This window comes from Falco cherrug, chromosome 13, assembly GCF_023634085.1.
Source record: "Falco cherrug isolate bFalChe1 chromosome 13, bFalChe1.pri, whole genome shotgun sequence".
Taxonomy (NCBI): Eukaryota; Metazoa; Chordata; class Aves; order Falconiformes; family Falconidae; genus Falco; species Falco cherrug.
In genome coordinates this window covers 31,106,162-31,120,390 of record NC_073709.1, presented here as the reverse complement: position 1 = coordinate 31,120,390, position 14,229 = coordinate 31,106,162, and the positions used below count along the sequence as shown (strand labels likewise).

General features: G+C 41.2%; 1 protein-coding gene across 1 annotated transcript in view; it reads right to left on the bottom strand.

The window, feature by feature from the left end:
• ALK (ALK receptor tyrosine kinase) overlaps window positions 1-14,229 on the bottom strand; it is a 281,080-nt gene that overhangs the window by 163,620 nt on the left and 103,231 nt on the right. The window contains exon 4 of the mRNA XM_014277243.3: window positions 3,421-3,622. Coding sequence (XP_014132718.2) covers window positions 3,421-3,622 — 202 coding nt within the window. The remainder of the gene's footprint in view (window positions 1-3,420; window positions 3,623-14,229) is intronic.

The window sequence follows — 14,229 nt, the reverse complement described above, 5'->3', positions numbered from 1 at the left end:
TCTAATTCTAACAGAATACAGTAATGGGTTGTCTCTCTAGAGGAGTCTTATTGATTGCTTAGAGAAGGTCTAACCAAAGGTGTTCCAAAGGCCATAGATTAAACACAGAGCAAGATCCTTCTGCTCTTAAAAAAAAAAGCATACAATTCTGTTGAACTGATAAACAAGGACATAATTATCTTCTGAACGGTAAGCATTGTTGCAAATAGTATGTAGAAAAGTTATTACTGCATTTGGCAAAGTTTCTGTATAATAAAAAACAAGCATCCCTTTGCCAGCCTCCAGTGTTTCATCACTCAGGAACCATTCACAGCTATCACTTCTGGCATATTCTTCCTGGTATCTGCTCCATCTGCCCTATCCTACTGCTATTTAATGCATCTTACATTAGCTAGCTTTCCTATGTGCAATAGATCCGCTGCAGTAAAATATGTCAAGTAAGGAAATAAAACAAATGTGTGTCTTCCACACAACAATTTCTGTAATGACTATGCATCACTATGAAATTGGTACAACTCTACTCCACAGGCTTGGGGTACTTTTTTCTAGGGCAAATGAGACCAGAGGAGCAAACAGAACATCACTAGTTCTGCCTTTGAGTCTTTATGCATGTCGAGTATCCATCAAAATTACGCCTGGTATTTTGCACACAAAGACAACACAGTTGAACCCTGGTAACAAACAAATATTTGGTGCCATGCTGCTTCTACCTAATAAAATGTCATAGCTTTACATATATTCAACTTAAAATCAGCTCCAAGTGCTGTCAACTGAAATCTTTGCTTGCCTGGTTTCACCCTGGATGAAATAGCAATACCTGACAGCATCTACTTTTTTCCCTTGTAAACGTAGGTGAACTGTGAAGACCTTGTAAGATATTAATATATGTGTTACGCACTTTAAAAAGACAAAAAGAAAAAAAAAAAAAAAAGAAGGGTAAAAAGATAGTGACACTGTGCATTGTCCAAGATATGAGAAAATCCACCCTGAAATTAATTCATTGCTTTACCACACTTCAGGTGCATTTGTTTCAATAAAACATTTCCTCCTATGAGTTTGATTTTAAGCAATGGCATGGACTCACTACTGCACATACAACTATGCACACTTTACACCTCTTGTTTGCAGTATGTAAAGTGCATAGAGTCAAAGTGTCACCTGTGAAACTTTAAAGTGTTTTTATTTCTAGCACATGCTCATCACTGAGGAATTCATTACCATGCACCCAGAGCTAAAACCCATATAACATTTTAGAAATAATTTGGTTATAGCATGATCAAAGAATTTGTTCCAAAACAGTACAATTCTTTGTAATTTCCAAGAGAAAATAAAATATTAAACAGAAAAGATTTCCACTGCAGGGTTGCCAGTTCATTTAAGAGCTTTATTGAATTATTCTTGACTTCCGATCAGCTACTCTTGATTCCTATCTAAAGAAAAAAAAATTTTACAAAAGTGAGATTTGCATGTTTTGTTATCAGAGCTGGGATAGTCAAATATTATCACTCCCAACAGGGCACAGGAACACTCAAATTCTGGAATGAAGGTTCAGGGCCAATTATAAGAAACCGCTACCCTATCATCTGCGGCTGCAGTCTGTGGGTAGACACTGAACTATCCCTGTGTGACATTTATGTGGGCACAATATCAGAGCCTTTCTGCATTGCTGAGCTGGGGGAAGAGCTACTGCCTCTTACAGTGAAGAGACAAGACCAGAGGGGGGAAAATGAGCCAGCCAGTTACTCTAACTGTGAAGCTGTATAGCACACAGGGTACCAAGGAGTCAGCCATACCAAACCATGAAAGCCACAGGCACATCCTTACTGCCCTACGTGCCACAGAAATGTTGTTGGGGAGCAAGCTACACTTCCTGCCAGCGTATGGGACAGGCAAGCTATAAGCAAAACCATCCTCTTCAAAAGCACAGACCCCCTTTACTGTGGTGACAATCTCCATCTGCAATGCACAGCTGAGTAGTCCATATTACCTCCAGCAGATGGCAAAGGTACTCATTTGTTATGGTAGTTAAAGTGATCTTTCCCTTCCCTTCAAGGCTCCTTACATTTGGCACTTGCCCTGTGCTCCTGGTGAGTTCTGCCTGCCCAGAAATCCAAGCTTGAGTTCCTCCATGCCGCACAGCAAAGCATTTTGCACACAGCAGTGTTCTCTGCAAGTGCCAAGGAACGCTGACATTGCCAATGCAGAAGGCACTTCGCACAAAGCATGTTTATTAGCTGTGACATAGAGCACAGCATTTGCAAAGACCTAAGGAAGAAGACAGCTGCTGCAGCTCCCCTAATTACCTTTCCCCAGACATCAACAGTAATTTACAATTTGGATGATGTTGCTGGAACTAAGTATGATCTAGATCTGCACACAAGCTCTCCTCCTCACTTTTATAGGCCATGTGTTATACGAGAATTACAACTATTCAAACTGTTTCTATGAGTTAGGTTATCTCCTGTAAGGTTTTTTATTGCACATTCTCCTTTTGCTACTGGAAAATACTGAATTTGCTGTAGACAGTAATCAGATAATCGCATCTTGTTACAAGCACAAGCCAGCAGGACTTGCTATTAGAAACTCTCTAATCTATCACATCAAAACAAAGAACATTTGAGATGCTTAGTAAAAATTATGCTTCTTAACACACATTTCACAGCAGAAGTAAAAAGTAAGAATAAAAAAAATCAGTATACTTAACAAGCAGAACATTAGCTTCACATACATCCAAATTCAGTTCTAAGTTACTCCACTACTATAGCATTTAGAGATATTTACTGCATTCAGCTCCTGCTGTTTTGCTGCTAACCAAAATTTACAAGAATGCACAGGAAGTCTGACAAATTAAGACATCATCAACAATTAAGACTAATTGCACAAAGAGGATAAAACATTTCAAACAGTTGCACCCTTGAAAGATCAAAAGCTTTCCTCCTCTGGCAGTAGCTCTGAACTGCTTTATTGGCAAGAGACAGCATTTAAAAAAAAAAACAAAACACAAATCCAAGACAAAACTTAAAATGTTGCAGACACATGAAACTGCAAAGAGTCAGTAGATATTCTAAGCCCAATAGTATACTTGGGTAAAGAAGCAGTAAAAAGAAACCAGACAGAGCAAATTAGACAGAAAAGCTTTAAACTTTGGATGAGTATCCACATTATGTCTGTTCTTGCAAGCGCTGAGAGTAAAGATGATGTTGACTTAGAGACTCACTGTTACACGGATCTAGTAGTTTGCTGATGTTTTGTATAATAACCACCTATCTCCAGTTTCTACAATAATTTAGACCCATGCAAGACACACATCTACTCGGTGTGTTGTCCGATGTGCAGCATGCATGTTGTGGCTGTATTGCTACACACTGTTTTGATTCTTCTCAACCCAAGCTGTGAGTCAAATGAGGGGATGAGACTTACCCATGTTTCCCTGGACTCTCTGCTGCTAAGATTTCACTGCTGCTTTCGTCAATGGGAAGGACACGAGCAATATATTCTCCGCTCTGCTGGTAAAATTTATAAACAGCCACTTGAACTACGCATTGGTCACTGCTGCTTCTCAGCCAAGGGCTCAGGATGATGGGGCTTGGTCTCTCTGATGCATTGAGAAACAGAAATGAACCTAGAACAGAGACAACAAGAAAGCTTTAGGAACAAAAAGAACCCAAAACCAAACAAACCAAAAGGCCTCACCGAGTGCTGATGAACACTCACAATTTTTATGCTGCAGCCCTTCCATAACTCCCAGTCGTCAAAGATCATCTTTACCAACTAGTTTGGAAAGTTTGCCCATTTTGTATTAAACCCATTAAGGTCTTCCCAGGCAGGCAATATTTCAACTCACCTTGGGCAGGTCCAAAACAAAGACTACATTTAGATTTAACTCCCAGAAGAAAAGGCATAAAACAAAAAAAAGCCACAAACATTAAGGGCAGGGAAAAATAACAAACAGTAACAATAAAACTCAATCAACCATTTGAAATTTAAGTCCAGGCAGGTGATTAAGGAGTTTTAGGTTTAGAATTTTGCTTTCATGTACCTAGTCTTCCTGGACTTCATTCCCATCTCTGTAACCTCTCAAGTATGGTTCAGACTCAAACATTATGGCCTTGGTTCAGTGGGATCCTGATTTGACAGCTCTGATGATATATATACACACACTATTTCTTTTTTAATAATATTTTGTATCTATTTCTCTCATCCAAATAAAGAACAAAAATTCAATAGCTTTACTTTTGCTCTTCTATAAACAGAAGAGTGCAGCATTTTTAAGTCATTAGAGCAGGATAAAGGCCTGACAATTTTATTTCTTTAGTATTTCATTCTAATGTATTAATTTTATATGCAGCTAATCCACATTAAACATTTCATCATTATCCAATACATTGACTCCCTTGGCCTAATTCTATTTCAATACAATCTGAGGCTTATCCAGTGGGACAGAGGTAATGTATTTTCATCACACTGTTGCTCATTTCAGACAAGTTAAATTACTCCCTTTTGGCAGCTGACTAATTTACCAATTTGCCCACAGTGCAAGCACACTGGGGTGTGTAGCTGGTAAATGAAAGGTGCAGTTAGGTAAATGAAAGGGACCAACCCTTGAAGCAAAAGAATTGTGACATTCCACAGATTCTAGCAAGACTGGTCAGATAATCAAGACAACAAGATTTCATTTCCTGAAGCACCCATTAATAAAGCCCATCTATTAAAACATGCAGTTCTGATTAACAGTTTAATTTCACAGGGTGAGAAACTAAGGCTCAACAGGGCTGTAATTTAAACCTCTTCCTAAGTGTATATGAATTTTAGCAGAAGCAGCAGCTTCAGCTTTGAAAATACCAAGGTTGAACCATCAGAAGAATGATCTACATCACTGAGATGGCTCAGCTGAGATCCAGGGTGTCTAAGAAATCCTGTAGAGGGGCCAGAAACTGAATCCTGCTCACCTTCACCTCGGTATCTAAGCTATGGACCACAAGATGCAAACTGGCCACTCTAAGCTCATCCTAAAATGGATCTGGTGAATTGTCCTTTGGTTGTTCCCATTTCTCTCCACTGAACCGTGGGTCAAGAGCACTGTCAGGTGGCAGTTTCAAAGAAGGGAATTGCACTCGTGCTCACAGATGTTCACTTTGAAAAAGTCTGATCTGGCAATTTATCTCAGGTCACACACAGGTTAATAACGGGAGGGCTAAAAATGAAACCTGGATTCCTGCCAACCACCACGTTTCCCCTCCCATACACACATTTATCATAAACAGCATTTTTGCCATGTTTGTCAAAAGCAGCGTTCTTGACACAGGTGTCACATTAACGACATCTAAAGCTAGAAAACATTTGTACTGAAAGAAACATGCAGAAATACATAAGGTACAGCCTGCTCAGATGTCAAGGTTTGTAAACTGAGAGAAGTAAAATGCAGTTGCAGCATATTTTTTTTTTTAATAACAAGATTCCTTTATGTGAAATAATGGCCTTTAATCCGGTTACTAATGGAATGGTTTGATGAGTTTAAACAAACTCTGTTATTGTCACAGTTATATATACACAGTACTTTTGCTGGTCAGCAAAATAAAAACAAAACCCCAGCCACATGTATCATCTTTCTCTGTCTCTCCCTTTTGTTGCAAACAAAAGAGAATTAGAGCACTAAATCTTGTGGCTTTAATTGTACCATCCCCATAAGAACACTGAAATCTGTGACATGAAAGGGAGCAACGAGACTTCTGCTGGTGGCAGAAAGACACTAAGCATTGCAATAATAGCTGATGGTAACTTGCCAGGTGCAAGAGCCGTTTGCTCATCTTACTGCCATGCAACAGGGAGTCAGATTTTACAAATAACAAACAAAGCAAAGGCAGTTCTCATTCCTTCTTTTCTTGCAATGGTTCTAAATAAAAAGAGCTTCCAAGAATAGTCCCTCTTATGCCCTGACTGGGGGCCAGGCTTGAAACATTGGTGCTGTTTAGTAGGAGACAAGGCTAGCTGCCACAGCCAATTTGTGAGAGTCACTTAACCTCCTTTGTTTTGGCTTTTCTATTTATATATATTTTTTTTTCTATTTACAGGGCTCACATTTTGCAATTGTGGCTTATTACTCATCATAAGGCCAGTTCCACCTACCAAATTACAGTGCTAAAAGGAATACAGTTTTGCCATAGTGAGGGCTACCCTGCCAGCTCTCCCAGGATGCTAGGGGGAACAGCCCCACGCTGTGCTGCTGTGGAGCGGTACCTAGAACATCACTGAAGGACACGGCTGTCACACAGTGCTGGCCTCACCACCCGTACACAGTCTTGTCAGAAAATCCCTCCTAGTGCATACTTGTGGCGAGATCGCCTACCTGGGCTGATGCTAGAGCTATGACACATTACCTTATTTTATTTTTTAAAAAAAATATTTTTAAAAATTTTATTTTAAAAAAGGAGAGAATAAATGTAACTTTATTTATTCTTACTTTTGAAAGCTCAACCATCTTGTGGGTGACTTCCCTGCCTGCTGCGGTGTTTTGGTTTTGCTTTTACTGTCAGTCCATAAGCACTAAGTTTTTTATTGTCTAGTCCATAAGCACTAAGGAAAGAACTCTCAGAGCCACATTTGGCTCCAGCATTATTGGAATGGTTTCCAAAATTGAAATGAGGAGTACTTGCTATGAAACCACACAGAACGTGAAGAGGCTTTGTTAGACAGCAGAATTTGAAGATTCTTGTTCACGCACTACAAGTTAGATCTGCTTATTCCAGAGCAGACAGATGAGTTCCTATAGTAACCGGGCCTGACACATATAGTGTACATTAACGTCACACATACTCTCTTCCACATAAGCAATAGACTCAAAACACCAATTCAAACAAACCCAATTTCATGAATTTGCTGTCTCCAGAGCATACATGACACATCTGTCAGTCAGCTGCATACATATTCACAAATACACAAAGACAACAACCCATTATCAAAGGCCCAAATCCTCTTTCATTAAAGCTGACTGGACTTACGCTACTTAAATCAATGGTGTCAAACTCCACTGTGTTGGTTTTGGCTGGGACAGAGTTAATTTTCTTCACATTACCTGGTATGGGGCTACGTTTTGGATTTGTGAGGAAAACGGTGTTGGTAATTCAGGGATGTTTTAGTTATGGGTGAGCAGTGCTTGCACAGTGCCAAGGCCTTTTCTGCTCCACACACCGCCCCAGCAGCGAGTCACCTGGGGGGCACAAGATGTTGGGAGGGGACACAGCCGGGACAGCTGACCCCCACTGACCAAAGGGATGTCCCACAGCATATGGCATCATGCTCAGCATACAAAGCTGGGGGAAGAAGAAGGAAGGGGGGATGTTCAGAGTGATGGCGTTTGCCTTCCCAAGTAGCCATTAACGTGTGCTGGAGCCCCGCTCCCCTGGGGATGGCTGAGCGCCTGCCTGCCCACGGGGAGTGGTGAACGCAGTCCTTGCTTTGCTTTGCTTTGCTTGCATGCGGGGCTTTTGCTTTACCTATTAAACTGTCTTTATCTCAACCCATGACTTTTCTTCCCACTTTTTCCCTTCTGACCCTCTCCCCCACCCCACTGGGGGAGAGTGAGCGAGTGGCTGTGTGGGGCTTGGTTGCCAACTGGGGTTAAACCACAACACCTACAACACCCACAAAGAAGTACTTAACATGTCTGAAGTGAGAAATTATACACTTCAAATACAAATCCTTATATTTCTCCCTTCCCTCTAAGGCACAATCTCTCAGTCACTGCTTGTCACTGTTTCATGACCTCCCACGGGATCACTATGACCACAATGTCCAGGATCAGATTAGAGATCACTACTTAAAGTTAAAAGATCACATGAAGATCAATTCCCCATCCACACCAAGGGAAAGAATATTCTGTTTCACACCAATGGACTTTCTGGGCAAAATTAGAAGCTACGTGCTCACTTGTATTTCCCTCTGGTGGGAGGGAATCCATGTGGCATGCTCTAACCAAGATCATTGTGTGGACCTGTAAGACTAAGGTTTCAGCTATAATTTCCTCGCACTTATTTTCTCCTATTAGCTGGCAGCTCTAATAGGGCTCTTGGGATCTTCCTGGGTGAATAGCTAGAAAAAGCACTCTAGCTTCAAACAAACTTCTGCTGCTATTTAGGTATCAAGGGATATAAGCAGAGATAAAAGGCCCCTTCACAGTACATGCTGCTAGCATCATGTTCAGGAGTCTGAAAGGTCTATTCACTTTTCAGAAAGATGCTCACCAATCAGTCATTTCAGGAGGCTTCCACTACAGGTTTTAAATTGGACTTTGGCTGCACAGCGCAATGCTGATATTAAAGAGATGCAGTTAAAATAATCATGTTGTAACTAGATATACAGCCACAGATCCAGACACTTAGCACTTCCTGGGTCCTGAGCTCATTTATCATCATCACGCAGAGCCGCGTGGCTGCAGAGGGAACATCATTCAGCATTTTCCACCAAATACACCTGTGTTCATGCTATGCGACAGAAACCCTACTAGCTAATACTGCTCTGGGGTGCTTCAGAAGCTGCTCTAAATGCAAATACTTTATTTTCCACATCCCCTCTAAACACCGTGAGAGAAACCTACCAATAATGCTCAGCTTTTAATCATATTTTTCCCTACTTTTTAATACCTGCAGTCATAATGCAACAGTTTTACTCATCTTCCTGCATTGTGTCTGATAACATCTCTGGCAACTTGCTGTCACCAGACAAACATACATGAAAAGATATTTATGCTTAAGCACAGGGAATTGCTGCAGTTGACATAAAAGGAATATTACAAGACAAATTAATATATCCTGCATTAAACATTGCTGTTGATCCTTTAGAAGCTTGTTTACAACATTTTTACATTCATGTCACAAAAAGGGAAGGGTGGCTTATCATCTTAGCAGCAAGATGTTTTTGAGATGATGAAGACAGCTTTGAGTTGCACCGTTCAGGACTAATGGGGTAACAGAGATATTTGTAAACAAGAAAACCAATGCTAATGTACTGTGCATGTACAGATACGTTATGAACAAAGCACCTGTCCAAAAACGTTTGCAAATGAAGGGATACGGACTGGTAAGGCTTCAACTCTAAACCACACTAGCAATGAAGCCCATTCCTGGCCTAATATTCTTGCCTGATACAGACACACAAAAATCTGAAATTTGTGCCAACGAATGCTGAGGCAACCCTGAGATGTTCAAAAGACAGAGCCATCACTTGGCCCTAGGAACTGGGCAGACTTAGTATCCTATTGCTAGCTCCTTTAAAAGCCAGTCATCTGATAGCTACCCAACAGATCTGACTGCACCCTGCCAACAGCTTACACCCCAAATCCTTCCTACTCAGTCTCAGGGTAAATGCAGTACAGAGTCAGGTCAGGTTCTTCTGCTAAACAACCCCATGATGCTCAGCAAGGTCAGTGCACCCTATTGCAACCTCTGACCTTTCTGAGGCAGTGGTCTAGGAAAGATAGCTGCAGCCCAAAAAGATGTCAGCCTGAGAATTTACAACGGAAATTAAGGTTCTCCAGGAACATGTTCACTGCAGAAAGCAGCAACCAGCTCTTCTGAGACAAACACATGGAGGCAACTCCTCAACTTGCACCTGAGGTCTAGGATTTTCAGCATGAGATGTTATTGATATCACACAGTCAAATTAATCCTAAAGGCATAACATCAAAGAGGGAAATGGGACATAAAAATCAGTTACAGAAGAGGCATGCATTAGATTCCATGACTAGGTAAGTTCACATTATTTGAAAGTATTTAGCATCACACCCAAGCCAATAATACACACAGACATCCATATACCTGATACAAATTAAAGTGTCCCCATGCCAATTCAAGCAGATTTCTTCCCTAATAGCTAAAGACCATATTTTTGTTATTTTGACTTCCTTGAAAAGTAAGTCTCAAAACACATCTAGGCTGACTTAATCTGATCACAGTTATAAAGCAGTAATTTAGCAATCCTTTGCAAAACTGATAGATTGTTGTTCTGAACATAAACTCCATCTTCCCACTAAAAGGATTTTATTACCTTTCACATACAAGTTCAATACTCTAGCAGATTAAATTAGAGCTGTAAAAACTATTAACAGTCAATGTCTGATGGGGACTGTACAGTAGAAAAAAAAAACTTAAATCAAGTTTTATGGTCTTTGGAGATGCTGACTGGAGAGAACGTTTCCACTAGTCTCACAAAACATCCCACAGAGCTGGTCTTTGGATTCGTCAATTTACACTTAATTTCCAAATTAACTATTTAAGGAAAACTCTCATAGCAGGAGCTCAGCAGTTGATAAAAGTCATGGATGAACTGGGCACTAGCTGAGTGACAACATTAAGAAAAAATACTGTTATACTTTTTCTACGCTTATTTATACGGATTTTCTAATTGCCTCATCAAGGCTCTGAAATGTGCTGAACACTAAGAACGTGAATAGTCTCCAGTGCTGAGTGCAATGTGACTGCATAAGCACCAGAAGATTTGCAACATGCTATACTGCATCTGACTTAAAATTCATGAAGGTAACGGCCTTTGAATTATTACAAAATTTGGAGCTGGAAAATTCTTAACAATCTAATTATGGTAATTGGATGATATCTTACCTCTTTTGAAGTCGATCAGAGTTCTTGCTATTAGCTTAAATAGAACCAGGATTTCACTTCTAATACCTAGCAGGTATGTGAGCACGTTTCTTTAGATGATGCAAGAGCAATTCAGAAACGCTAATGAATTCATACTAACTCTTGTAGGCATGTAATACATTTCACAAATGGACAAGTTAAGGCAGTCATTAAACAACTGCAAACAGCATGTGGCCAAGATCGGTATCAGAGCAGAGATCTCCAAGCCAAAGGTCTTTAAAATTGCCTCCTATTCAAGTATTTTTCATTTCCTGAATATAAAGTGAAGACAAATATTCCATCAAAGCAAAATAAAGTCAACAGGCAAATTTGATTTGCTCCAAATGATTTCTCTTAAATTCAAAGACTTCACTCATACAAAACCTCTCTCAAACAACCAATATTCACTGTGATCCTTGGGAACTGCAGCAGTGCTACAGAAACATAACTCCAAGTTAGGAAAGACAGGAGTCCTCCCTTTTCTCACACTCCAGTCCCGGAAATTTTCCTTATTAATTTACCTACTCCGTTAGAGGCAACCCTGAAGCTTTACGCAGAGGGAGCAGCCTCCTGGCAGTGACCTTCACACAGCTCTTTTACAGGTTTCCCCTGTTGCTTCCCTAAACTGAGGCACAGTGCGTGCGCTGAAGTCCAAAGGAATACTATTTATTACTATTTGTTAGTTTAAATTTCAATAATCCCTAGCATATCCATATGGAAAGCTAAATCCCGTCACACTACTTACTTTAGATTGACAACAATAAAAGATGTTTTTCTCACACGCATTTTACATCCGGTTTTTCAAAAGGGAAAAGTCACAAGTAAGAAGAAAAAGAAAACCAAACAATCAAAAGCTCCAGGTATTGCCTTCAGTAGTGGGAACTAAAGCCAGATGCTGTTACAGCCCAGTTCCTAAATATCTCAGCAGTGTTTGCTTCCAGCTGAAAAGCACCAAACTGAAAAAAAGTAGTTAGTTAATTAAAAACTTAAATGTCAATGTTGAAATTAAAATCTTTCCTGGAGAACAACAGAAGAGTGTTTAAGTAATTCACCCTCGGACAGCTGATTAACTAATACGCATCTTCTCTTTCGCTGCTGACAGAGGGAAATGGCAAGTTACTTTTGAGATCTCTGTTCTGAGGCTAAAAGATGGGAGAATTTTCTGTCATCATGAGCAAGACAGACCTAAAGGGAAAGATAAGAGGAAGCTGGTTCTGTCATTAAAAACAGAGAGGCAGAAGGCATGTTCAGTGCTTCACAGTGTGCACAGTAGTTAAGGGGAAGGTGTGAAAGGAAGCCTTATGCTGTGCCTCTAGCTGCCACTTCGCTCTGGAGTGTGCTTATTTGACTACACTCAAGAGGCTAGAAGCTTAAAAATTAAGAAGTTTGACAATAAGCTGATGCACAACTACCTGAATAGAAACAAGCCTGCAACAGAATGGGTATTGCAACAACTCACAGTTCAGTAATGTCAGAGACCACATGAGACAAGTAGCAAGCACTATGAATTATTCCCCTGAAGAATTAGAAAAGACACAAGAGAAGGCACATAATTAAATCTATTTGGTGTAGTCGTCCTCCTTTTTCAATCTGTGCCAGGATTAAACTCATCACATAAAGCTGACATGACAGCCTCTAAGTGCACAAGAATCATAACTCAGGCCATCAGAGAATCGTGAAATTGGTCCACAGATAACATAAATAAGATAAATCTTGAGGAGATGGTGTATTTTAATGTCTTACACATTTTAATCTGTCCTTGTCAGCCTCTCGGCTACATACATACATGTACATCCATGCACACAATACCAGGAGAGAATTAGTTGGCCAACTCTCCCCCAAAAGTATTGGAAAAGGTGATGATCCTAGCCAGGGCCTGTTGAATGTCTGATAGCATAAAGCAACTGTAGCCATATCCCTGCACATCCTTCTTCCACCTCTAGTCTCCATGCTGCTTCCATCCCAAATCTGCCTTTCAGTGACTCAGTGACCAGCTCCGCACTATCAATTCTGCATACCAGTTTTGTCTGGCAGACCCTTTTCCACTCATCTTTTTGCTCCAGAGCTTCCTTATATTTTCTGTGCTTTCCTAAGTCATCGTTGCAGGGATGAAAAGGGAGAAGAATGCCTTGGCATACCAGTTATAAGATGGAAAAAAATGCAGATGAAAGAAACCTTTTGAGGACCACTCTTCTCTCCTGTGAAAACTGTGCTGGCTGATGGTTTTCCTTCTGCTGATTCAAAAAACCCACTTGACCTTCAGGTATAGGAAAAAAGCAAGTTTCGCCCACACACCACTTGTCAAGAAGCAGACAAGTGAGGGGACAACCAGCCCTTCCCCCAGGTCTGACAACGGGTTAAAGCTTCTCTGAGCGTTGACAGACATTCTGAAAAATGACATGCCAATCAATAAAAGAGAACAGGAGTCCAGGAGCTTACACATAACGACTTCTCCCTGGCCATTCCAGATCACTTACAAAAAATGTTCCCCAACAACAGTTAAACTTCACATTTAGATAGCATTTTATAAATTCAAAACATTGCACAAACATTAACTGATTAAGCCTTAGGAATCTGAAAATTCATTTTTCAAATTGGAAAAGATAGCACAAAAGTGAGGGGCTTGCTACCTTAATACAGTAAAATCAGGCATCACACAGAATTAGCAGTTTGAACTGCTCAAGTGCCAACAGCATTATTTACGATGGCAACATTCATTTGAAAAAGCTGGTTTCATCTGCTTCTTGCAGTTAGCTCTTTAATTAGAACTCTACCCCCTAAATCTGTCTTGTTTGTGAAAAAAATCCTGCAGATTCTCCTTTCTGTTCTAGAGATATTGGCACAGGTGAAGGAAAGAGGAAGGCTGAGATGAAGGTACATGTCCTGTTGAGATCAGATCTCAATAGACTGGACTCCAGCTATCTGGTCTCGGTTCTGGCCCTCGAGAAGCTCTTCCAGCCCAAGGAAGGAAATGGCCTGCCCACTGCTGTCGCTTTTAAAATGGAATCACTGAACCACATGAACTGGAAGGCCCCTCCACTGGTCTCCATCTAACATCCTGCTCCAAGCAGCACTGTCACCAACACTTAGATGAGGGCAGCTGCAGCTTTGTCCAGCCAAGTCTCCAAAGCCTCCAGGCATGGAGATTTGACAGCCTCTCTGGATAACCTGTTCCAGTGCTGCACCCCCATCCTGGTGAAAGTCTTCACTAAAGCCCAGCCTGGGCCCCCCAAACAGCGAACTGTCACCACCACCTATTGTATTGCCCGCTACGGCTGAGAACTTTTTGTCTCTGCCGCCTCTGTATCTCCCCAGTGGGGGTGGCAGGCCACGACTAGCCCACCTCCCAGGCACCCCTCCCCGGCCTAAGCAAGCCCAGCTCCCTCCACCTCCCCGCAGGGGCATGTCCTGTGGGCCCCTGCACACACGGGCAGCCCCCACTGGGCCCGGCCGGTTTCCCCACATCCCCCTTGACCTGGGAAGGGGATCCAAGGCTGGACACAGCAGCCCAGGTGTGGCCTCACCACCACCAAGCGGTCCAGAATAAATAATGTCTCTCTGTGCTGCCTGCCTTCCTCCTACCTCACTTAGGTTAGAC